The sequence below is a fragment of the Herpailurus yagouaroundi genome, unplaced genomic scaffold (assembly GCF_014898765.1).
Source record: "Herpailurus yagouaroundi ecotype Mexico unplaced genomic scaffold, PumYag 159, whole genome shotgun sequence".
Classification (NCBI taxonomy): domain Eukaryota; kingdom Metazoa; phylum Chordata; class Mammalia; order Carnivora; family Felidae; genus Herpailurus; species Herpailurus yagouaroundi.
Genome location: NW_024412400.1, coordinates 81,086,999 through 81,114,675, shown reverse-complemented (window position 1 = coordinate 81,114,675; position 27,677 = coordinate 81,086,999). Strand labels below are relative to the sequence as shown.

The 27,677-nt window shown below is 36.0% G+C and overlaps 1 protein-coding gene across 7 annotated transcripts in view; it reads right to left on the bottom strand.

Moving 5' to 3' along the window:
- TP63 (tumor protein p63) overlaps nucleotides 1–27,351 on the bottom strand; it is a 231,914-nt gene extending 204,563 nt beyond the window's left edge. For 3 of the 7 annotated variants that reach the window (XM_040481087.1, XM_040481088.1, XM_040481083.1), the window contains exon 1: nucleotides 26,954–27,114. In XM_040481087.1, coding sequence (XP_040337021.1) covers nucleotides 26,954–27,066 — 113 coding nt within the window. In that variant the 5' untranslated portion in view covers nucleotides 27,067–27,114. Of the gene's footprint in view, nucleotides 1–26,953; nucleotides 27,118–27,256 lie in introns of those variants that run through there. The other 4 variants (XM_040481079.1, XM_040481080.1, XM_040481081.1 and 1 more) reach the window with 3 other exon arrangements.
- Nucleotides 27,352–27,677: the final 326 nt, after the last annotated feature.

Sequence of the window (27,677 nt, the reverse complement as noted above, 5' to 3'; positions counted from 1 at the left end):
GTACTCTTTGTCATTCATTTTTAGTGTGCTTTATTATTCTTTATGTCCTACATTTCAGTTCCTATCTAGCATAATATGTTTTTGGCTGAAAAATTTTCTTTTAACATTTTGTGTTGTTAGTGCAGGCTTGCTAACAACAAATTCCCCACATTTTGTGTTTTTGAAAATGTCTTCATTTCACCATTGTTTTTCAAAGATATTTTCATAGGATATGGAATCCTGCTTTAATAGTTTCTGTTGTTATTTGCTTGTTTTTCTTTTTTGCTTTTTTTTGTTTTTTGTTTTTTAGTTTTAGTTTAGTTTTTTTTGGGGGGGGGGGGCAGGTAGTATTTAAAAGATGCCATTCCACTGTCTTCAACCTCTTTCTTCTTTCATATTGAATAATCTCAAGTCCATTGGCACTTTCTTCCCCTATCTCCAGTCTTCTGTGAAGCACATGTGGATTTTAAAACATTCAGTTGCTGCACATTTTAATTACAGATTTTCCATTTTATTTCCTTTTATATATTTCATTTCTCTACTTAAAGTCTTCATCTGTCTACCACTAAGAACGTGTTTTCCTTTTAGCCCTTGAAATTATTCATAACAGCTTCCTGAAAATGTTTATTTGTTAAATCAAACTCTAGGGCCATCTCAGTCTCTCTATACTGACTTCATTTTTTTGCTTGTCTTGTAATTATGTTATTTGATACTGGGCATTTTGGACGATATGTTTAGATATACTAGATTTTGTTATTTGTTTCTGCCTGATGATTGTGGATTTTTGTTCAAGCAAGCAGTTCAATTACTATGCACCTTGAACTTGTATTTGCTCAGTTTTGTGCTTGTTAGGACATATCTGTGTAAAGTCTACAATATTTCTGAAGCCCCTATAATGTGGTGAGACTTAACATCTAAGCCCTGTATCTTCTGTGGATATTATAAAAACTCAGTTTTAGGCTTTAAAAGTGGTGTAGAGTAGGCCTCACTCTAAGGGTAGGAGTCAGAAAACTATTGCCTGTGTGACTCAAGCCTGGCTCAGTACTTGGGTATTTTATAAATAAAGCTTTACTGGAATACAGGCACACTCATTATTTATGTGGTCTGTATAGATGCTTTGATACCACAAAGGCAACAGAGAGCATATGGACCAGAGGCCCTAAAATATTTACTGTCTAGCCCTTTACAGACTAAGGGTTCTGATGCCTGCTCTAGGACATGATCCATATTCTTAATGAATGGTCTTTCTGCTGTCTCAGCTGACAGCTCAAGATATCAATAAGATTTCTTCACTCTGGCTGGGTGTGGAACATCTGTGCCTCCCATAACTGCACAACCTTCAGTCTCTCTCTTCTGCTCTCATCTCTATAGCATTTGCTTGCTTATAAGCCTCCCACCGTCTCTTTCTGTACTTGGGAAGCTCAGTTCTTACCCAGAGACTTGACAGAAGCACCTTCCAGGATCCCCACTCAGCTCAACTCTACCCTCCTGGTGTGCTCTCTTATAGATTCCAGAGGCTTCGGCAACTTTTAATTCTGCTCTCTGCTGTAACTTCAATAGGACCTCTGTGCTTTGCTCACAGTACAGTTCCCTGTCGCAGTTTAGAAAGTTGTTCCCAGGCAGAGAGCCAGGATAATTATGGAACATACTTCATGTGTGTTTCTTTCAAAGATTTCAGGCTTGCACGATCGGTTGTTCAATGTCTTCAAACAGTTTTCTCATGTATTTGTTTAATGTTACAGTGTTTGCATATGATCACAAGTATAAGTTCATTTATCGTCACTTTGAAATACCAAATCCACTTTGTAATCCATTTTTTTGTAAATGCATGTGACTGAGTAAACATACGAAAGCATTTTACCTTTTAATGTACACTGAGCCAGCTATAAGATTATAGTAAAATATGTTATTTGAGAACTACCCATACGGAATAAGCTTGAATTTAGAATAATGCATCATTCTGTTCTTCTCTTAGAAGCTGTGAAGAATTTCTTCAGTTGCCTTCCAGATCCCTAACATCCCTCAAAGTAAATGAAGCAGATTAACCGATATTATATAATCTATTATTATTTTAGTCTGTTTACCTATTTTGAATCATTTATTAATATTCTTATCTCTCTTCTCCTTCTCTAAAATGTTGAAATTCAGACGGTAGGTTGACTTTGAACATTTCCAATTTTATTGGCTTTGCTAAAGAATGCAACATCATTCTTACCATAGAAATCTATTTGACTATTCTCTGCCCCTTCATTGCATAGAAGGAAAAGCATCCTATGTTACTTCTGTGTAAGTCCGTAGGGGTTTTGAATTATGATAGAGTGTGTACTTCTTCCCTATTCACCCAAAATAGGAGTTTCTTTGTTAAAGGGTCACAATTTTAATAGCACAAAATCAGATCACTAAGTGTTTATTTTTATAACTATTATCATTATCAAGGAATTGGACAAATTATGTTTAATTAAATGATACTCATCTGTTTATAATTGGATGCAGGCTTACTGATAATATGTTTGATAAATATATTATGGCTATAAACAATCTCTAAAAATAAGAAAGGCCTAGTAAATATTTGAATAATGGGGTTCTGCTATTACTACCTTTGCTAAGGAAAACTATATTTTCAGTTAGATATCAGATATGCAACATAGTCACAGTACTCATAATTATATGAATATATATTGGAGTGTTCACAGTTAAAGTTTCTTTCTGGTTATGTCTCACATAAAGAACTTAGGTTGAAGTAACACTTTCACATACTGGAGGCTATTATTAAGTCAAAGTTGAACTTAAAATTAAAAATAAAAAAAGACAGGCTTTTAAAATAGACGTGCTAATAAGACCTTAAGTGAACTTTCATGGTTTGGCTGTGGAAATTAGCAGACTTTTATCTATAAAAAGGGTAATTGGTATGTTAGGTAGGTTACTTTCTGCTGCAAGTAATAGACACCCCAGTTAAAAGTGGCTTTAAAATAATATATTTTTCATATAACTAAATGTGAAGTATGATTTCAGAATTAATTCAGTGGTTCAATAACATCATCAAGGACTGGAGTTCGCTTCTCCTTCCTCCGCCATCTTCCACATGTTGGTTTATGCCCTCAGACACGCACCTTCATAGTTTCAAGCAAGCTGCAATGGTTACAAGTATTATTTACCTCATTGTCAAGTTGCTTAGGCACTGATCTATTTGAATGTTTTACACAGAACACACCAAAGTGGGACCTGTGGGACCTGATCCTATAGGAAAGCAGTTAAACAGGTATAAATATAAGACTATAATATCAAACTAGGCTTAAGTATGTGGCTAGCAGGGGTCAACTGATGTCGGTGATATTTCCCTATTTCCAGCGTTATGCTGGTCCAAGTTGAACAATTGGATTTGGGGGGGGGGGGGATCATCCCTGAATTGTAGTATATGTTATTTGCATAGTGTAAATACTCCCATCGTGGCCAATTTTAAGCTAGGAAAATGATGTTTTGAACGCAGAGTTACGAAGAGATGGGAGGGGCACACTCTTAAACGTGAGTAGTTTCACCACACAAATGTATTAGTGTAAACCTGAACAGCACAGATAATTGTAAAACGTGGCAAACAATTCAGAAGAGATGAGTTTTACTCATTGTGTTCACCTTTAATATCATTTGCTTAGTTATGAGCTTGTATACTTTATTTTTTAATAATGGCCGTGTATAACAACTGGCTTGCAGAATTCCTGAAAATATAATGACCGGCTGTTCTGAACTAGCTTGAGCACACCACTGTCCCCCACCAGCCATCTCCCTTCTGTCTTTATTAAATTTACAGCCTTATACCATGTGCACACATTTTATTAAGCATTATACACAAAAACATTTTGATTGCATTCACCGTAAAAGTAGATGCAACTTCGTTCTATCGAATATCCAAGGCAGAAAATTGGGCAAAGCTTGAGCACATTAAAATATTTTATAAACTCAACGAAAAGTCCTAAGTAATAAAGTCTTACCCGGTTTTACTGATATTTGATCAAAAGTAAAGAAAACCGAAAAACGGCATCTTGAATAAATGATAGAGCCACACGTCTTAAATTCTGAGTCAGTGTTCCTCAGCCCTGCTCTGGTTCCAGTGTGGTCCTGGTCAAGGCGCAGTGAGTCATGGGGCATGGTTTTTCTCACTTGGAAAATGGGAAGGCAATACCAGTCTTGAAGGTCTCCTCTAGTTCTAAAATTTGTCATTGTGATTTTCTAGAACATCTATGGCTTTCAGTATAACTTGTCTGAGTCTTTATGCTTAAAGTGAGTTTCTTCTAGACAATATATATTTAGGCAATCTCTATCTTTTAATTGGTATATTTGGACCATTCATATTAAGTTGATTATTGGTTTTGGTGGGTTAATATTGACTATGTTTGCACCTGTTCTTTTATTTATTGGATTTGTTATTTGATCCCACTACTGTCACCTCTTTGCAAGCATACTTTGGTTTTAATTGAGCATACTATATGATACCATTTTATACCCTCTATTTGTGTATCAATTACAATTAAACATTTGCCCTAGGGTTCACAATATGCATTTCTAACTAATTTAAATCTGCCTTCAGATAACACTATATTTCATGTGTAGGGTAGGTGCCTTACAACAAAGTAACTTCCAATTCCTCTTTCTCATCTCTTGGGACACTCCTGCCATCTATTTCACTTAGCTCTATGTTTTAATCAATTAATACATTGTTACTATTATTGCTTTAAACTGTTTTCTTTTAGATCAAGAATAAGAAAGAAATTTATTTTACTTCACTTATTCTTTCTCCAACCCTCTTCTTTCCTTTCATATAGGGAAGATACACTTATTCAAGCATATTACCTATATTATTTTCCTTCTGCTATAAGGACTTCTTCTAAGATTTATTGCAGGCAGGTGTGATGGCAATAAATTCTCCCTAGTTTTTGTTTGTCTCTTTTTTTCTTTCACTTTTGAATGATAATTTCATTGGATGTGGAATTTTAGGTTTGTGGGGGTTTTTTCCCCAATCCATTTAGTATTTCACTCTTTTTTTTCTTGTTTGCCTGAATAATTTTTAGAAGTCTGTTGTAATTCTTCTTCTTGTTCTCCTTCACGTAAGGTGATTCCCTCCCTTCCTCCTTCACCCTCAGGTTCTTTCAAGATTTTCTCTGTCATTGGTTTTCTACAGTTCAATTATGATATATTCCTATAAGTGTGTGTGTGTGTGTGTGTGTGTGTGTCTGTGTGTCTGTGTGTCTGTGTGTTTGGTTTTGGTTTTGATGTTTCTTGTTGTCTGAGCTCTGAGATCTGCAGTTCTTGTTTTCTTTAATTTGAGCAAGTTCTCAACCATTATTACCTTAAATATTTCTTCTGTTATCTTGTCTCTTTTTCTGGTATTCCTATGACAAGAATGCTATACTTTTTGATACTGTTCTTGGATGATCTGTTTGTTTTTTCATTCTTTTTTTCTCCTTGCATTTCAGTTTGGAAGACCCTATTGACTTATTTTCCAGTTTATTGCTTCTTTCCCTGGCTGTGGACTATTGATGAGTCAGTCTACTGATGAGCCCATAAAAGGCATTTTCATTCTTGTTATACTATTTTGTGTGTTTGAAAAGGCTTTATTTTTTATAGCAGTTGTAGGTATACAGCAGAATTGAGCAGAGACACAGAGATTTTCCATATATCACCTACTTACACATATGCACAGCTTCCCCCATGTGCAACCAGAGAGGTACATTTGTGACACTTGGTGGGCTTAAGTTGACACATCATTGTTGCCCAAAGTACATGGCTTATATGAGGGTTCACTCTTAGTATTGTGCATTGTATGCAAATATATAATGACATGTATCCACTATTGTATCCTACAGAAAAGTTTTACTCTCCTAAAACTACTCGGCACTCTGCCTGTTATCGCTGTCTCTCCCAAAGGACTGGCCACATTGATACTTTTACTATTTCTATAGTTTTGCCTTTTCCACAATGTCATATAGTTGTGATCCTACATTATGTAGTCTTTTCAGATTGGTATCAGATTGGTTCAGATTACTTTGTAATATGCATTAAGGGTTATCCCATGTCTTTTTATGTCTTGATAGTTCATTTCTTCTTAGCACCAATATTTCATGGTCTGGACATACCTGTTTATTTATCAATTTACCTATTGAAGGGCATCTCAGTTGCTTTAAGCTTTTGACAATTTTTAATGAACATCTACATGTAGGTTTTTGTATGAACATAAGTTTTCAACTCACTTGAGAAAATACAAAGGAGCACAATTACTGGATCATGTGATAAGAGTATTTTTAGTTTTGTTAAAAACTGCCAAACTGTCTTCCAAAGTGGCTGTATCATTTTGCATTCCCATCAGCAATGAATAAGGGTTCATGCTGCTTCACATATTTGCCAGCATTTGGTGTTGTCAGTGTTTTGGATTTTGGCCATTCTAATAGATGTGCAGTGGTATCACATTGTTTTAATTTGCAATTCCATAATGCCATAAATTGTTGAGTGTCTTTTCATATGTTTCTTTTCCATCTGTTTATCTTCCTTGGGGAGGTGTCTGTTCAGGTCTTTTGCCCACTTTTTAATCAGGTTGTTCATTTTCTTATTGTTGAGCTTTAACAGTTGTTTATATATTTTAAATAATAGTCCTTTTCCAGATCTGTCTTTTGCAAATATGTTCTCCCAGTCTATGGCTTATCTTCTTATTTTGTGACAGAGTCTTTCACAAAGCAGCAGTTGTAATTTTAATGAAATCCAGCTTATCCATTAGTTTTTCATTGATTATTACTTTGATATTATATGTAAAAAGTCATCACCATACCCAGGTTCATCTAGATTTTCTCCTGTTATAGGAGATTTATAGCTTTGAGTTTTATATTTAGGTATAATGCATGCATTTAAAGTTGATTTTTATGAAGGGTATAAGGTCTGTGTCGAGCTGTGTGTGTGTGTGTGTGTGTGTGTGTGTGTGTGTGTGTGTTTTGTATGTGGTTATCCACTTGTTCCAGCACCATTTATTGAAAGGCTATCTTTGCTCCATTGCATTACCTTTCTCCTTTGTCAGAGATCAGTTGACTGTACAATGGTATTGTAGTAGCGTTGTAGGGTGACAAGATAGCCATACTTGCTGTGAGCATAGCACAACATAGAGTTGATTAGTCATGGAAATTAATGTAACATTCTATGTCAACTACACTTCAGTTAAAAACATAAATCCATTGTCTACATTTATGTGGGCTTATTTCTGGGCTCTTCCTTCCCTTTCATTGATTTATCTGTTGTTTCACCAATACCACACTGTCTTGATAATTGTAGCTTTATGTTAAGTCTTGAACTTGAGTATTGTCAGTCTTCCAACTTCTCCTCCTTCAATAATGTGTTTACTATTCTGTGTCTTTTATCTCTCCATATAAACTTTAAAATCAGTTTGTCAATATCAACAAAATAACTTCCTGCTATTTTTATATAGATTATATTGAATGTGTAGATCAGGTTGGGTGAAACTAATGTCTTGAGAATATTGAATCTTCCTATCCATAAACACGGAATAACTCTCTGTTCAGTTGTACGTTGGCTCCATTCATCGGTGTTTTGTAGATGTACTCATACAGATCTTATCCATATTTTGTTAGATTTGTATCTAAGTGATTTTTTGTGTGCTATTTTAATTTTTTTCATTTAAAATTCCACTTGTTTACTGTTAGTATACAGGAAACAAATTGATTTTTGTACATTAAACTTACACCCTACAACTTTGTTTATAACCATTTATTAGCTCCAGAAGTTTTTTTGTTGTTGCTGTTGATTCTTTTGGATTCCCCACATAGATAATCATGTCATCTGCAAATAAAAGAGTTTTATATCTTCTTCCCAGATGGTATACCTTAAATTTCCTTTTCTAGTCTCACTGTGTTAGGACATCAAATAAGATATTGAAAGCAGTGGTGAGAAGGGACATCCTTGCCTGTTCCTAATCTTAACAGGAAAGCTTCTAGTTTCTCATCATTAAATATGTTAGCTGTAGGTTGTTTGTAGATTTTTTTTTTATCAATTTGAGACTAATTTGTTGAGAATTTGTGTCATGAATGGGTGTCAGATTCCGTCAAATGCTTTCTCTGCATCTGTTGATACGATCATGTGATTTGTCTTCTTTAGCCTATTAATGTGATGGATTACATTAGTTGATTTTTGAATGTTGAACCAGTCTTGAATGTTGAACCAGTCTTGCATATCTGGGACAAACTGTAGTGTTTTTTTAGCATTTTTTTATTTCTATCATCTCCGTTTGATTCTTAAACTTTCCATTTCTCTTCTTATATAATTCATCAGTTTTTTGCAGGTTTTCGACTTTTTCTATGAGAGCCTTACAATACTAATCTCCTGTTGGATAATTCCAACACCGATATCATATCTGAGACTGTTTACAATGGTTGTTTTGTTTTTAATACTGTGACTTTTCTACCTTTTATATGCTTGGGGATTTGCTGAAAACTGCACATGCAATAGAATTATAGGAACAAATAAATTTGCCTTTAGTTGGATGATTTATGTCAATACTGGTAGAAATTAGGTTATAATTGAAGTTTGCAGGAGGTTTAGGTGTCAGAAACTTCAACTTCCTCTAGTGTCCTTATTTTTATTTTCTTTTTTTGATTTTGAGTTTTTCTCTACGAGAGTCTGTGCCTTGCAACTCTTTCAGCTGAATTTGCTGCTCTTATACTGGAGTCCACCTGATATAGTGGTGAGATGTTGTGGAGAAGAAGGCTCTATAATATTTCAATTAAATCTCAGTTATTCAGTGTGTATCACAGGGATGTTATCTTCAGAAGTGCTTCTCCACTGATATAGCTTTATTGCTCCTGACCACTTCTTCCTTTCAGACTGCAGTGTTTCTCATCTATTTCCTTGAACCCTTACACTGTCAATGATGCTGTTTTTTCTCCTTATGAAGACATTGCGTGTGAATGGGGCTTGAGTGAGAACATTCCCAACTGATGAGCTTCTGACCAAGTCTTTCCTTCTGGATAACAGTCCTTCTGCGGCGTTGTGGAGAAAACTATTGATTTCACAATGGTTCCTCCTTCCTTCCCCTTCAGTGGAGGATTTTACTCAGTCTCCATTTTGAGAACCCGGTGGGGTTTCTGGTATCAGTGCAAGAAAGATGGTGGTGGTGGGGTCTCCTCTAAGACTGCCATTCCAACGGATCTGTCGGGGACCAAGATGGTTGAAGCAACCTCCAGCAATTAAACAATGTTACCAATTAATTTTTCCTCCTACTTTGTGGCTTCAGTTGTGGCTAGGTAGTTCCATACCATATGTCTCTGGATGAATCTATCTTTTTAGGCTTTGTGGTAGTGATTTGTCCTGCAACTTTACTTCACTGATGGGTCCAAGAAAAGCAATTGGCTTTCACTTTGTCCAGCTTTTGTTGTTGTTGTTGTAAGAGAAAGAGTGACAACCTCAAAGATCCTTACATGTTGGAGTGAAACCAGGAGTCTCTGATTTTTAAATATTTTACAGAAGCAGATGTCTCAATTTCTATTTAATTGTGTTCCAATAGACTAAAAATAGCTCTTAAAAATATTACTAATGATCCTTTCACTTCTGCAAATTCTGTGAGTCCCTGAGACTATAAACTATGATATTTGTTTTGTAACTGATGATCGAGGCTTGAAATCACTATGAAATACACTGCAGAGAGCTACAGTTCAAGAGCTGTCCCATGATCTTCCCACTCAGGTGTTCTCAGTGGAATGCAAAAGCTAGAATTTGGCTTTTCTCCACCAACCCAATTAAGATCTCTTCCAGCTCATCAAGCTGAACAAAAATTACATTGAGGGCATGTGACAATGGAAAATAAGAGGACATGGCATGAAAGAGTTGGGCCAAGAAATTTTATGTTGAAATCTGAGTGTGAGGTATCTCAGTACAAGAGACATTTCTGAATAACTAGGTCATTAATGCAATACGAAAGGGCTTTGTAATTTGTAGGTTTTTCAATTTATTCTATTGGTTATTCCTTTAGGGTTTTTTTTAGATATTTTGATACTTTTTATAAAAAGGTATCACAACATTGGCATAACTGAGCACTTTAGTCTTTTGCAAGATAAACATTAGTAATATCAGACCTGTTCCATAAAAAAAAAAAAAAAAAAAAACTCAGCTGAGAAATACTTCTTTAAGTTAATGTAAAAAAATATATACACAGAAATCTGTACACCTTTTACCTCTTAGTAAATTCCCTAATAGTAACCTCGGAGACTTTTAGGTTCTAATATCAAAGCTGTTAAACAAAGTAATCATGAATTGATCTAAAATGAAACAGATTTTCTTTCCATATAATATGTAGAAGAAAATACAACCTATCTTTGTTTCATATACGCTTCCATCTTAATAATTTATATTTCATTTTGTCACAAATGATACTTGTCATCTGTTTCTTTGGCATCATTACATTTTTTAAAAATAAAAACAGCATGCTTTTACCTAAGTATTTATTTATCTCATATGTTTACTGGGATACTTCAACTGGTTTTGTACTTTAGGACATTTGCTGGCAGATGGGTCTCATACTTTCCCAGCTTTAGCTAATAAGCACAAAGTTGTCTCACAGATAAATGGGAGATTAGGTATATAGCATTTACCATGAATAACATAAACACACATAAAGAGAGGATCTAATCATGAGTTGATTCTTTAATCTTTTCAGCCCTAGTGGAGGGTGGGCTGAAATTCAACCATTTCTTCCCCAAGCACAAAGGACCACATGAAACACTTGAGATGCTTCTACCTAACACACTCTTTTGGAGCTAAAATAACAAAGACTAAGATCTGCTTAGATTTAATCCCTTAAAAAATATAAATGTTACAGACAACTAGACAAGCATCTCATTATAAATGAAACATGGTTCAGGGCAAAAGACTTGAAGAAAATTAAACACTCAAAGGAATTTTTGCTTAACAATTACAGCTCATGAAATCTTATCTTCCATATATCCAAAATAGTCTAGTTTTAGGTAGACTCAACTGAGACATCTGGAAAATTAAGTTATTTGAGTATTATTATTCTAAAATTAACAGCTACAACAACAACATGATCAGCAGGTACCATGATTTGAAAAGAAAATTGTACTTGTTTTGATTTGATCAGTCTAAATGTAAGAGATAATTATTAAGCAGGATTTTAGGAGAATTATTTAAGACAGTTCATAATAGTTACATACACTAGGAATAACTCAGAAACTGAGACATAAGATTCATTCCTTTTGTGAGTAAAGCAAAAATATAGTGGATCTCATTGGCAAAGTCACCAAAGAGAAATGATCTCACGCCAAAATTAGAGTAAACTCCTATTAGACATATTAACATATTTAAAGGAAGAAGGTACTAGTCAAAGTGGAATAGAGAATTTCTTGGTCCTTGGTCAGGACTGAGGAATAAGAAGAGAGATACATGCTGTTGGGTCTCTAGCTCTGTTGTGAGACCTGTATATTCTGGTATATGAGTATTTATATGTTCCTTTCAGTATGTGTATCTTTAGGGACTTAGTTATATGGAGATAGATCAGGTTATCAAATTATCCGTTACCTCCATTTTTGTTTCTGCTATGCCTTATTCACCTAGCAACATTATAAGTCTAATTTGCTATCCCCTACAATATGTCTACGGGAGAAGAATATGCTTATCAGTCAACAGAATCTTATTCAAGGTGGTCATACTTCTCATTATGAGTTAACACGCTGACTTTCCATTTTCACACATCCATCTTAGAATGTTTGGTTAACCAAGAAATTGATGTTGTGTTGAAACATCAGGCTTCTAAGCTTTCATGTTTAAGAGCTAGCTTTGGATGGACATACACTTACTCAGGTAATGCCATGCTGTGGAGATGAGATGCCCTTTTACAGATGACACCCAAGCGCCAAATAAGGTCCTTCTACAAACTTCAACAATTGTATTGGTCACCTTTTGAAATATATCCTTGATACCACCACTATTTACCACCTTGGTACAAAGCACCATCAACTCTCATCTGGAACCAAAGCCTCTGAACTTGATCTCTATAGTCTATTCCCCACAGAGCACACAGCCAAAGTGATTCTTTAAAATAGAAGAGGGGCGCCTGGGTGGCACAGTCGGTTAAGTGTCCGACTTCAGCCAGGTCACGATCTCATGGTCCGTGAGTTCGAGCCCCGCGTCAGGCTCTGGGCTGATGGCTCGGAGCCTGGAGCCTGTTTCCGATTCTGTGTCTCCCTCTCTCTCTGCCCCTCCCCCGTTCATGCTCTGTCTCTGTCTGTCCCATAAATAAATAAAAACGTTGAAAAAAAATTAAAAAAAAATAAAATAGAAGAAAAAATAACATCCTTAGGGGAGAAATATCAATCCTTCTTTACATCCACCTTCCGAAACCCTGCTCTCTGAAAATTGGCCTCACCTCTTAACTTGGTTGTTGTTGACTCTGTTCCAGCTACTCTGATCTCTGCACTCCCTACCTGGGATTCTCTTTCTCCCCCAGGTCTCCTCCTTATTCCTTTCAGATCTCCACTCAAAGGTCACTTCATCTAAGAGGATTTAAAGATGGCCATCCATTTAATATAGTACTTCTTCCAAACCTGTCATTCTCTCTATATACCCCTTACCTTACCTCCCTTTTATACAGAGAATGTCTACCATTCAACATATCACGTGCTTATTTGTGGGCTGGAGGTGCAAGTTCCACAATAACAGCGACAAGTTTTTGCTCACCAGTGTGTGGAATAGGGGTTGGCACATAGACGGACTCAGTACAGTTTTTAATTTAACAGCTGCAAGAGAAAAATATGTCATAACAAAAAGGCTATTTGGTTAAGTTCCGGGATTCTAAGTCTGCCTTTGCCCTTAAATAGGCATCTGTGTGACATCAGCAAGTCACTAGCTCTCTACCTTCAAGTAATTTATCTGTAAGGTGGAAATATTAGCTCTGGAGCTCAAATCCTATATGCGAAGGATTTTACATGATAAAACCCTGAACAACTATGAGAGTTTTGGATAAATAAGATGCTCAAGCTTACAAACAGGATAGGTGGCCAAGTTGAGTGAGAACACTGTATTCTGAGTGTGTAATGGTGATTGTGAGTTTTGGTTCCTCCACTCACCAGCTCCATGATGTTGAGTCATTTACCCAACTCTTTTAAGCCTTATTTCCCTGGCAAATGAGAAACTCTTTCTTTTTTTTTTTTTTTTTTCAGTATGATTTTTTCCCACTCATTTTAAAGAAATCATATCTTATCATCAGGAAAAATGATATAACTAACAGTAACTAAGGACTTTTTATTAGCCCTTTTCCCATAGCTCATCAGCTAACAGGAATTTACAGAACATGCACAAGTGCCTAGCACTGTTGTAGGTGTTTGGGATAAATCAGGGCACAAAAGAGACAAATACCCTGGCCTTGTGGAGTTTAACTTCCACAGTGAAGAGACGAATAAGCAATAAATACAGAAAGCAAATGAAATAGTATTTTGAAAGATGTTATATGGACAAAATAGTATAGTAAGGAACTGGGGATTATGAAAGGAAGAGGTCAGGTTGCAATTAAATAAGAGGTCATGACATTTGAGCACACAGTCATTGAAAGACTCTTTTTTCCTCTTCCTCTTCTCCCTGCCTCACTTTTTTCCCTTAAAGTTTTGAAACTGTTGCTTCCATGCCTTGGCTATTGGAATGATGCAATGAACATAGGGATGCATAAAAAATTGAAACTATACTATAAATATATTTTATTAAAAATTATAGAATTATGTATTCCCACTGAGTAGTACATTGTACTACTATTGACAGAATACTATTATAAAAGACCTTCAAAATTAGTTATTCAGTCTTTTCATGCAGGAATCTGTAAGCATCTTAGTTATGACATACAGGTGATCTCATTGGGTCTCTTAATATGGATTTCCTTAAAAGAAGTAATATTTTATATCCATTCATCAGTGTATGGACTGTGGGCTGTTTCCATAATTTAGCTATTGTAGATAATGCTGCTACAAACACCAGGGTGAATGTATCCCTTTGAATTCATATTTTTGTATTCTTTGGGTAAATACCTAGTAGTGCAATTGCTGGATTGTAGGATAGTTCTATTTTTAACTTTTGGAGGGACCTGCGTATAGTTTTCCAGAGTGGCTGCACCAGTTTGCATTCCCACCAACAGGCCAAGAGGGTTGTCCTTCTTCTACATCCTTGCCAATACCTATTGTTTCTTGTGTTGTTTTTAGCCATAAAGTTGTGGTATATATGAATGGAATATTACTCAGCCATTAAAAAGAATGAAATGTTGCCATTTACAACAATATGGATGGAGCTAGAGTATTATGCTGAAGGAAATAAGCCAGTCAGGGAAAGATAAAGGCCACATGATTTCACTCGTAAGTGGAATTTAAGAAACAAAACAAATGAGCAAAGGGAAGGAGGGGGAGAGAGAGAGAGAGAGAGAGAGAGAGAGAGAGAGAGAGAGGCAAACCAACAAACAGACTCTTAACTATGGAGAAGAAACTGATGGTTACCAGAAGAGAGGTGGAGGAGGAGTTAAAGAGGTGATGAAGATTAAAGAGCACACACGTGATGAGCACTGGTGTTGTACGTAAGTGTTGAATCACTATACACTTGAAACTAATATTACACTATCTGTTAATTGGAATTTAAATAAAAACTTAAAGAATAAAAAAAGCAATATTTTCTTTTTTTTTTTTCAACGTTTATTTATTTTGGAACAGAGAGAGACAGAGCATGAACGGGGGAGGGGCAGAGAGAGAGGGAGACACAGAATTGGAAACAGGCTCCAGGCTCTGAGCCATCAGCCCAGAGCCTGACGCGGGGCTCGAACTCCCGGACCACGAGATCGTGACCTAGCTGAAGTCGGACGCTTAACCGACTGCGCCACCCAGGCGCCCCAGCAATATTTTCATTGCAAATGAAATAAATACCCATTTTCTTTAAAACTCATGCATATTCTGTAGTCCAGGGTTTTGGGAATTCATGATTTTTAGTGTTAACTTTTCTATTCTTGGAAACATAGAAGGGAATGGAGGAAGGGCAGACTCCTCATTTGGCTTCCTAGGGCAGCTACATGCACACTGCCCAGGTAGTTGTACCTTGTAAGATGAGGGTGGCTAAAGCCTTGCGTGGCTTTGCAAAGGCTCTTTAGGCTAACACAATGAATCATTTCTCTCCATCAGCCTCCTGGATTTTATTGTGTGACTAAAGGAGCCACCAGAGGAGAAACTGTTGAGTTGGGCCCTCTAAGAGAGAGGTTATTGAGATTAGATTAGATTTAATAACTTTGGTCAACTACTCATCACAGAACATAGACATATGGACCAGTCACTGTCTTAGCACAGATACTACTCCCATTTTTAGAAAAAAATTTATGCCCCAGTGATGACCTAGTTTTTAGGGCATGACTAATTACTAAAAAGTCCAGTATAACAGAATAGTCACTTTTAGCCTAAAATCTGAAACTGAAGAACCACATCAGCATTTAGATTGTTATCTTTTTATAGTGACCCTCCTCTTTGTGTTTAAAACCTTTCTACCTACAAACTGGAGTTCAAGATTAGTGTCTATTTGTTAGGACTTCTGGAGTTCTTGGAAGTGATAAAGTGCTAGACAAATGCTATTATTTATAGTCTGTCCCCGTTCAATGAAAAGGATCCATAGACTGCTGCTGCCAAGAGTAGCATTAGTTACCCAGCCAGATAGTTTCATTTCAAGGTTCCCATTGGTTGAGACTGAACAGAATTCTTGAGCAATGAAAATCATGGCACTCCCTTGTGACTAGAGAAGCCTGTTTCAGACCCAAGCTGCCTCTGGTTTCTGGTAGTGTCTGCCTTACACGGGTTCTCACATGGTTTGCCATGATGACCAAAACCATTTTGCCAAGGAATAAATTATGGATATGACAAGCAACCATCTCTAGTCTCAAACCCAATTCATTTGCTTTTCTAATTTTCATTTTCAACTTTTTGGCCAAGATTTATCTCTGTTATAAGGAGACAAATACCAGTAGGCCAGGTTCCTATATGCCGACATCTTCCATTCGGTCCTTCATTTGGTGTAAGACCATGTATCAAGGGAGGGAAAGGTGATTGAGGAGTGAGAGGGAGGGAACAAAGTGCACAAATATGGAGCAAACCATCTCAACTGAGTTAAACAAATAATTATTGAATACCTGTTATGTACAGGACTCCATGTAAGACACAGTATATAATCAGAAACAATGAAGAGCTTAGTGATTTAAGTAAATATAAATACCTTAAGATAAATATAAAGTTCTATGGTATATCAGAGAGAAATACAACAGAAATTATTTGTGATATGCAAAAGATTCATTCACTAATTCACTCATTCATTCATTCACATATTATGCACTTGTAGAGCAGTTTGTCCTCAAATTTGGCTCTCCAGGATTGTATTAATGGTACAAAATGTACTTGGTAACATTTCCCCTCTTTAGACTGTTTTTCTAGAATGTAAATGATTTGTTTTATGGTCTCTAAGCATACCAAAAAGACAAAACTTATGACAAAAACCATTCCCACATAAAATTTACTGAGAGTTAACTAAGGCACCGACTATAAACAATAATTTTCTATAAATCAGGATCCTACTCATCTCCATGAGTGTCTAGATGTTACCTGGACAAGTTATTCTGTGCCTCAGTGTCTTCATCTATGGAATCTGAATATTAAGAGCTACCACCTATCTAGAGATTTCTACGTGCCAGATGCTCTCTTAAGCAATTTATACTATTAACTCATTTAATTCTCAAAGCAACCCAGTCAGGTAGATACTACTATCCATGAGGAAATAGACACAGAGATTAAGTTAGGAGATTTAACAATTGGCAGAGAAGGAATATGAATCAAGGCACACTGGCCCCCAAATCCAGTCTCTTAAACATTATACTACTGTCTCTTGGTTAGCAATTGATAATCCTAGTAAATCACCTTAAGGTGGTTTGAAGATTAAATGTGTAAAATTAAATATGTAAAATGCTTATAATAGTTTCTGGTGCATAGTAAGAACTCAATAAATATGAGATACTTAGCTGTTTATGCTTCATCCTCCTTTTCTAGAAACACAGTGTCAAAAGTTGACATCTTTAAAAATTAGTAACCGTGGTTTCTTTAGTTGCCCCAGTTAATAGAAAAGTGTTCATTAAAGCCACATCATTTTACATCCATTGAATTAGCAAAAATTAAATACAGTAATAGCCAAAGCTGGGACTCTGACAAAATACATTGGTGTGTCCCTTTCAATAGTAATGTTTTGCAGAAACTTGAAAAAATATATTCCTTTTTATTTGTGAACCCTCTCACTTCTTAGGTGGAAGCATATTGTGGGGAAAGCGGCCAAGTCTTCAGATGAGATGGCCCTGGTTTCCAATTCTGACTCAGATGAGGAGGAAAATACAAAGCGGTCCTTCCACTTACTAGTTAAGTCACCTGGTTGTATTAGTTACAACTCTGAGTATTTTTTTCTTCCATCTGCAAATTGGGATGTCACTTGCCTCAAAAAATGTATTATAGGAGATAATGCAGGTATTATATGGCACTTTGTATGGACTGAACATGCATTAGTTTGCTTTCCTTAGATATATGTTCCATGGGATGATCCCAAGGAAATGAGTCAAAAAAAAAAAAAAAAAGCTGGTATATAATATTGTAAATGTTTAATAAAAATTATAAAAGTTAATAAAAATTTAATAAAAATGATAACAAACTAAAGGCTCAATAATGGAAATAAATATATTAAGTTGCATTGATATTGTGATCCCTATGCAGTTACTTATGTTAAACGCAAAAATACATAACAAATTAGAAGTTATTATTTATTTTTATAATTAAAACATTGAAATTATCACTTTAAATGTTTATTTATTTTGAGAGAGAGAGCGTACACATGTGAGTAGGGGAAGGGCAGAGAGAGAGGGAGAGAGAGAATCTCAAGCAGGCTCCACGCTGTCAGCACAGAGCCCAGTAAGGGGCTCTATCCCACTAATTGTGAGCTCATGATCTGAACTGAAGTCAAGAGTTGGATGCTCAACTGACTGAGCTACCCAGTCACCCCAAACATTGAAATTATTTTCTTATAACTTCTATGTATAAAAAATTTTGGCCCTAGAAGATGCCATATAAAACAACTGTTTTAAAACATTTTTCCCTGTTGGCTTCCATCATTGTTGGGAACATGTTATTTGTCTAGTAAATAATTTTTGATATCATTAATATGAACTCACAAGTGCCTTTATCTGAATATACTTCCTCTGAAAATAACTAAAGTGTTCTAACATTTATGTTTATGTTTCCTCCTGAGCTCCTGAGCATTAATGATCTTCCTTTACTGCACACTTAATTCAGATGGTTCTAGAACCAGTGTTGCTGCAGTAAAAACAGTACTAAAAACGTCCCAGTTTTTCAATTCCTTATCATATATACAAAATAAGGATTAAATATTTACTGAACATTATTGAATAGTTTTATAGTTGACAATGTTGAACTATTTAAACCATTATCATTTCCCTCTTTCTATTTCTTGTCACCCAACCAGCATCGTTATCAATTTATTAAATATTAGTTAACTTAAAAAACTCCTTTAAAATGTACTTAGCAACTTAGATAAACTAGATACTAATTCTTTTTTCTTACAAAACCAAAAATTATATATGTTGTAAGTTTTATGTGCTTTTATTTGGGATATGTTACTGTCACAATTTCTTATTTTTTGCTTACAAAATGCCCCAGTTTCACTTTTGCAGAGAAAAGCTTAGACTGGTTTAAAAAAATGTGCTTTGTGATATTTTTAGCTTTTTCATATATATTCTGTCTTCCTAAGAAGCAAAGAAATACAGAGCTTCTGTGAAAGAAAAAAGAAGAAAGGAAGGGGAGGAGAAAAGTAAAAAGGAAAAAAAAAAAAAACTTTCCACACTTCTTTGAAGGATTCAAGAATTAAAGATAAAATTGTATATAAATTGTATGTAGGAAGATGAGGGGTACCTCAAATGCCAGAAAGAAGGTTGCTAGTGCATTCATGGGGAGGACAACACCGAAGGCCTTTGCTCAGTGAGAAGACTTGATTCTACACGAGATTCTGTAGATGAACTGAATTCACCAGCATTAACTTGAGTGTATCATCCATTAATATGCCAAGTTTTAGCAAAGAAATCTCAGATCCACATCAGCCTCTACGGGAATCGCTGACACAGGTGGAAAGATTTATCACATTTGATAGTATTAATTAAGATGCTGAAAAATTTCATTTGGACTAGAAGCCTTTAGATAGATTGCTCATAATTTAGTTTTGAAAATCCTGTCCAACAGAAAATTTTCATTCATCCCCCAAGATAACAAAGATGGGAAAAAGAAAGACAAAATGGAAACACATTTTATTAGCACTTTCTATTTGGAAGAGGTTGTAATATTATGGAGAAAATGGAAGATACCTTTCTCAATGAAAGCTTCAATAAATATACTATATTTATTTTATTTATGTAGTTAACAAGTAAAGGACACTATTAAATGAAAGCATAAAATAGAAGTTTGGCAGAATCAGAAAAAACAGGAAAGAAGAAAAGCTAATGACGAATTTCAGAAAAAATATATAAAAGCTTGGGATTTTTAAGGAAGCTCTAAAAGTTGACTCTCTTGATGAAATGTTAGGATATGATGAAGCAAAAAGGTCAAATGCAGTCAACAATTTTTAGGTATAACATATTTAACTTTAGAGGGCAAAGTCTATTACAGTGTTTCCTCTACCATGGATTTGTAGGTATCCTATTATTTATTTCAAGCTACACTACCATTTGTAAAAAGGCTTATGTTAAAAATCTACCCTGGGTAACCATGTGGTTGATGAAATTATCACACCAACATCCAGTTTTTTGCTTTTTGAGTCAAAATGCTTTATCAGTTTTAACATGGTCATGATGCTGGTTTTCCCCTCAATCATGAGAGAGCTAACCAAGTTCATGGAAAGTGAGAAAGGGTGTTTTCTGTTCAACTGGACAAATTAAGCTTGCTCATTTGAAAAAAAGAAAAATGTACTGGAAATTTGAAAGTGGCAAGGGGATTTTGAGCCTGACAATGTTTCTCTCTACTTAACAAATTCATTCTGAACTTTAAAGAGTCTAATTCATAATTAAGACTCAGATATAAGTAAAGAATAGGAGGCAAACAATAAGAACAGAGTGACAATTAATTCTCTCCATTTAAATTATCTCCCAAATATTATGGCTTAAGGTAAAACCAACACGTTAATAACTGTCATTTCCAAAACCTTGACTAACCAATAAGTACACATCACTTCATGTCCATTTCTCATCTATTTTAAATGGAACAAAGTGATTTTCAGGAGTTTGGAAGTGCATAATTACATAGACTAAAGTCTTTGGACTTTGATCATAATTATAGTGCTTTATCCATCCATCACTTGTTGCTTGAGGACTGTTCCTTGGCGAGTTATTTAAAGGAGATAGGAACTCTGTCAGGACAAATTTGAGCTGCAAAACAGCTAATCAGAAACTTGGCTCTCTTGACTTAAAACAGATTGAAAATTGCTACTTTAATCTCACAATCCATTTGGCTCTTAAGTAAAGTGAGAACATGAAGTCTCTCTTTAGGAAGGCATGTGTCTGTTGTTCATATCATTGGGTACCTTTTTTCAAGCTTCCTATTGGGACACTGGGTACAAGTTTGTCTCGCTATATGGTCTCAAAATTGGTTGTGCAAACAAATGAATCATCTGCAGTGCTTGATAGAAAATGCTAGTTTTGCATTCCTTCCCCTCACCCTCAATTTCCCAGAGAGATGTATCAATGTAATTGTAAACCTAAAATTAACTGGGAACCTTATAGCATCAGAAGGTCTAGAGCTGGTTTTTCAATAGTGGACTGAGAACTACATGAATCAGAAAGGTTTGTTTTGTTTACAATGTCATCCAAAGGCTCCACCTAGACTTATCAAATCATAGTCTCAGGCTGTTGATAGAACATTTCTCTGAATTCCAGAAAACATCAGAAATGAAAATGTACATCACTATGTTTTCCTGAAAGCCAACTTGGATGTTACAATTTTGGGCATCAGTTACCATCTAAGAGTTGAATATAATATACCTCCATGGAAAGCATGTTGAGGAACTTGAACAGAGGCTACTAACAGAGATCCCCCTTCCAATTCACTGCCTCCAGGGTGGGTGCTTTGCATTTGTAGTCCTCAGCAAGCAGGTGTCTTCCTACTCTCCCATGAACTCCGTTGTATTAGCTCTATATATGTAATTCTACATTGGATTCCCTGAGGTCTAGGACTATATCTCACTCTCATCTTCTACTGCCCCCACTCAGCACCAAAAAATAAAAATAAGTAAATAAAATAAAATAGTTTCTGGAATTCTTTAAACAAATCAAAACCAAAAAAAAAAATAGTTTGAGTTTCTACATCTACAATTTGAGGATAAAAATCCTTTACGTGGTGAATTAGTTTCCTATTGCTGCTGTAACAAGTTACCGCGAACTTGTGGTTTAAGCCGATACAAATGCGTGATCTTACAGTTGGATAGGTCAGAAACCTGACATGGCTCCCACTGGATTGAAGTCAAGGTACTGGCAGGGCTGCATTCCTTCTGGAGGCTGTAGAGGAAAATCTGTTACCTCGCCTTTTCCAGCGTCTAGAAGTGCCAGCCTTCCTTGGCTTATGATCCCCTTCCATCTTCAAAATCTGTTAAGATGTTTTTCACATCACAATTCTGACTCTTTTTCTCCCTCCAATTTCCATTTTTAAGGACTCTCACGATTACATTGAACCCACATGGGCAATCCAAGATTGGCCTAATTTAAGGTCAGCTTAAACCTTAATTCCCCTTTGCTGTGTAATATACCATATTTACTGGTTCTGGAGATTAGCACCTGGCCATCTTTGGGGGCCATTATTCTGCCTTTCACACCTGCCCACCTCCCAGGTGGATGAGATATGTAAGGTACCGGGAATACTTTGTTAACCGTAAAGTTCTATACAGTTCTAATAAAATTATTAATATGTTCTGTGGTAGAAATAACATTGAACTGGATAATGAGACTTAAATTCTAGGTCTGGTTCTGCTTCTATTTTGTTCTGTGATTTGGGGAAAAACACTTTGCCCCTCTGGGATTCAGATTTCTCAATTCTGAAGTATAAGTACTGAGAGAGACAAGCCAAGATCATGCCAAGACCCATAATTGTTGTCCTTAATTCAAAGATGATATAAAGCAAAATGGAACTTCAGGTATGCCCACATGAGGACACAATTGTTGCTGGAAAGGAATCCCCAGTCTAGCTGATGTGCTACACACACAGAAGCACAACTGAGCATTACACTAAGGGAATGCATTTCAGAGTTCTGTTGGGTTCATATATAATCCTCCAAGTCCCAGCCGTGAACAGTAGATCAGAGGTTATAATCTCTGATTACTTTATGAGGAAACTTTTACTTAAATAGCTTAAATGATTTCATGAATGTCATACAGTCAGTTAGTGATGAAGTTAAGACTGTGATTCAGATCTTTTAACAAGTTCTATGTGCACTCAACTAACACACTTCCCCAAATAAATGCACTTACAGCAAAGGAGTAGCATACAGAATTGTAACCCGTCACACTTCGGGCTAACCACAAATGATCATAAAGTTCTTTGAGAACTTATTCTGGTGAATATTGTAAGGCTTTGAAGCAGTTTCTTGTTGGTTACAACTGATGGATACGTTAGTCCCTGTTGACAATTTGTACCTTCATATTTCTTTAGGAACCAATTCTTCCTGCCTTCTGCCTTGCTTCAATTCAAGCACTGATAGAGACAATACACACAGACCGTTGCATGCTGGCTTGTTACAGACAAACAGTGATTATGGAGATGGCTAAAATGAATGGAGCAATCTTACTAAAAACTGTTTTGCAATGGATGGATACATCCTTTATCTCACATATGAAATTGTATTATTATATGTTATATCAATTCTGCAAGTCTTTGTATGTGCATAAAGAGCACTGTGGGAGTATATTTCATCTTCATACTTGTCATGATCCTGATAGGAGTAAGAGCACTTGAAAAAAGAGTGATTGTAGAGAATTTAATGAAGAAACTATGTATCAAGGTACAAGGAATAGGATAGGGCTTTTTGGAGTTAATCATGGCTGAGACTGGCTACCACCTCTAAGCTTGAAAGAAAGGGAGAGTAGGGACCAGTTACTTGAACTCAAGACATTTGGACCTGTGGCAAGGCCATCTGACAGGACCTGCAGCCTTTAGTAAAAAAATCCAACAGGGAAGTGGCCTGGGAAACATATATCCTAACTTCATTCCTATGCTCTTTTAACCCAAGAGGAAACCAGAGGATAAAGGAACTGTCAATGTAGTCTTTAGAAGTAAGCTTCCAGAAGAACAGAACAAGAAGAATGGAGGACACATGTGGAGAGACAAGTGGAGGGCACCCAACACAGAAGTACACCTGCCTTTCTGTGATTTCATCTGATAAATGAAATGATCTTCCACTATAAGTTCTCTGTCACCACACTTCCTTTTGGGATATATTTAGAAAACAGAGTGAATAAAGTTGACCTTTCAGCTAGTACAGCATAACATTTTCAATCAATATGTAATTTACACAGGAAATACTTCTTACTCATCCATACACCATGCTAGCAGTTTGAGCTTTTTTGAATAGAGGGGACTGGCAAAAAGAACACAAAATTATCTTGCAAGTGGTTCAAATTTTAATGTTTCATTTTCTCTTATTTTTAGCCCTCGGCTATCATATTATGTTCAAGATTTAATCTTGGTTCATTTTTATTATCACTTTAACTGCTTTATTTTCAAAAAATTATATTTTGAAAGAAATTAATCTTCCTTTTAGAATTACTCCATTAAAAAATCTATTTTAAAAACTAGATGGCAATTCTAAAAAAAAAAAAAAAAAAAACCACAGGATGAAAGACAGCCTCGATTATTACCCAACAACACACTAACAGAGATTTAGCTTCTAAAATGCTAAATTTTAGATTCATCTTGAGTTTTTAACCTATTAAAATGTAAACAGAACTTATTGTTCAGTTTTCATTTTTAAGAAAATGGTAACTTACCCACTGGCTCTTATTTATTTATCTAGCATAATTTCATCTATGCTTTGATATTTTGTGAAAACCAAGTTAGCAATAAAATGACAAGGCTTGTGATTTTTCCCACCTTTTCCTCTTCTTTGTAATGGTCAATGTCATCAACAGGGGAAAACTAAGCTGTATAGTTTTCATGCCTCTGTGGTTATCAGAAGTTTTTGCAAAGACTAAAGTAAATTGGATCAATACTGGGGCAGAAATAAACGTATAGTGTCAATATTTTTAGGTGCAAAGGAAAAAAAACAGTGAAATCGCAATTTTAACTGAGAGAATGATTATCATAGTACTTTGAAATTGGCTTTTTGGGAATGGCATTAACATTCAGTAATAAATGGTAATAGCATCCCTCATTTATCCTATTCTGTGATAGAAGGAAATCATGCATTAAAGTAGCTTGGAGTTAAAAATAACAAGATATCTTGTTCTTTCCTCTTTTGAAAATTCCCTTTCATGACTTCTTTCAAAAGACAAGGTCAGGAAAAAGACAGATTTAACTATGTAGATGACGATGATTATGGAATGATTAAATTTGGTCTTTCTTAAAATAGATTTTGTAAACTGAGAACTACAAGGGTTGTCTGCTAAGAAAAAGCAACTCAAACCCATTCACTCACTAGGCGTTAAAGTGAATATTGTTTATTCTTACTTTGGCAATATACAGTATCGCAGGTTTCTTATAGTGATAATCCACTTATTCATTTACTCACTAAGCAGGATAGATAGGAAAATAATAATAATTCAGCTCTTAAAGTCTGTGGCAAAACATTTAAAATATTTGAGGAAAATGTATCTGTTATTAAATATATAAGTATCGCTGAGTTAAATGAACATCACAGCCATATCTTACCCATTTTGGTATTTCCAGTGACTTGCACAGAGTAGATAGATGATCAGCAACGCACTTTTTTCTGCTCTTTATTTGCCACTTAAGTTTTAATTACAAATAGAGAGGACACCATCTTGCCTAACACCATTTATCAGGTGAATAAATGTTTCCTGACCCCGCCCCCCCACCACTATCTCACAGCTCCCCATGTGCTTTTGTCCTTTTCCCAGAAACAACACTCACCATGATTAAAAGCTCAGGGCATTTGGCAAAGTGTAAAACTATTTTAAAGTATTATGGGTATTTTGAATTTTACAACATGTCCAAAACAGATGATTTTTGCTCCATGAATTAACAGGTTGCAGGGACAGTTTGAGACGCAATTTTCTCATTTATTTATATTTAAAGGCTTCTCTTGTCAATCACTAGAAATGCCTCTAAGGCAGAGGTATACAGGATTGACGTGTGGGTTTCTAGTCAATAGAAGAAAGTTTCTTCTAGAGCTGAGGTAGATCCAAGTACCTATTTAAAAAAGATATCCACAAGGGAAGCATTATATAGCAAATGTTTCACCAGAGCTATGCTCGTAGAATAACATTGCAAAAGAATTTCAGTAGGATAGAAAATTTTGTGTCTGGAAACAAATTTTGAGAACCAGAAAATGTTGGGTATTTTGCTCTTTATTGACCCAATTCCAAACTCCAACTAAATTTAATTTTCAAATTATCCAAGAACATCAGCTCCAGGGCCGTCCATTTTTGTTAACATTGTCGTTTGTGGCAGACAGTAAGGCAGGAATCCAATCACCGCTTACATTTCCTATTTCAACCTGGAAAACCACAAACTTGCTTCCTCTCTGTCTCTCTCTCTCTTTCCTTTTTCTTCCTCTCTTTTCTTTCTCCGCCATTTACCTTTCTGCTTTACTTTTCTGCTTCTGTGTTCTCAGACAGCCCACCAGAAACCTCACAGCAAGAGGAGCAAAGTCTACATAGTCCACATTAGTGTCCTACATGGTGACAAGTCATATTAATGAAAAAGATCACACATCTTCCCTAATTGCCTAGGCAATTTGACAGTAACTGAGCCCTTCCCAGAGAGCCCACTCCAATTCTAGTACAAGGTTCCAATAAGCACCGGTGGTGAATGACAAGTTAACCCCTTTGGAACCTCACCATTTTCAACACTCAGAGGACCTCTCTCATTAGTCTTATAAAATAAAGTATGAAATTCCAACATCACATCGCATGCTGTTAAATTAACAACATCACACTGCTACATACGACTTAAATATCTCCCATAACTTTATGACTGGAAAAACACTGTTCAGATTTCATTTACCAGTTTAAAAATAGCAAACTCTAATTTGAAACACATACACACACATCGTGCATGCTCGCTAATATTCCCTCTTAGTACTAGGCAAATGTTTCTTCCTATAAACATAAATAAAATTCAGTATCATCATAAATTTTAAAAGTCAGATTTGTCAAAAGATGATGTTTGTTATGAAACAAATCAAGAAGAAAATATTTCTTAGAGTCAGAATGACAAGCCACAATCTGGCAGCATAACAATGGCTACTTCATCTATTTTTAATGTATAAATCAAAAGTATTCTGTGTTTATTTTGACTCGAAGATAGACCACAGATTATCATGTCCCTGTCCAATGACATTTCTTCTTCTTGGGTGGGTGAGTGCTGAGCAAGGCAAAGAACAGAGTTTAAACATCTTAAAGGGGTGTGACAATTTTTCAAGAAACCATGGGAAAATTGTCTTCCACCCTTGTCACTTCGTAGATCCAGACATGAACTAAAATCAGAAAAGATGCCCACAGACCACTTTCAGTTCACAGAAAGTCCAAAATAATATCGCTGTGCTCATAAACAAGGAGGGGTTGCCCTTTGTCCACAGCAGAAACACTCATAATACACAAGGCACTCCAATTAAGTTTTGATAGAAGTTACGTCACATTTCAACTCACCGCTGGATGTATGGGTCGGGACAGTACTGTAGGGTGGCACACCGTGAAGTTTCACAATTCATTTCCTCCAACTCTCTTTGACAGTCAACAAGTGGAGAACAATTATATAACATATACACATATACCTGTGTATATATAGATATAAAGCCAGGAGCCTAAAAGCAATAGGGTCAAATGCTATCAGACATAGAAGTTTAGACACTTCCCCCCTTCACACACATTTGCAAAGAGGCGGAGCGTTTCTTGATTTTAGCCAATGAGATTTGTCAAGTGACTAAAACCTCAGAAACACTTGATTCTTACCAGCTGGGCATCCTCTCTAAAGTTGTTCTTCCCCCTCTACCACAGCTTTAGAGTCCTGGAGGTATAGTGGCCACACTTGTGGGCAACTTGGAGGCATCGCCGAACTTCTGGTCTCTCCGGTGATTGGATGCTGGCATGAATGGCATCAGAGTTTAATTTCAGCAGCCTGGACTTTTGAAACAGAACTAAGCTGATGAGTGTCCACCCTGCTTAAGTTAATTAATGTTTCCTTGTATCTGCATACTGATATGAACTGAGGACTTCTATAACTGCTCCTGGTGCTTTTTTTTTTTCCCCCAGAGCTGCTTAGGAAGGGTGTGTGTGTGTGTGTGTGTGTGTGTGTGTGTGTGTTTTCATCTCCACCTCCCCGCCTGCCTCTCCCCTCCCCCCCCCCCCCCCCTTCCTTCTCCCTTTCAGCCAA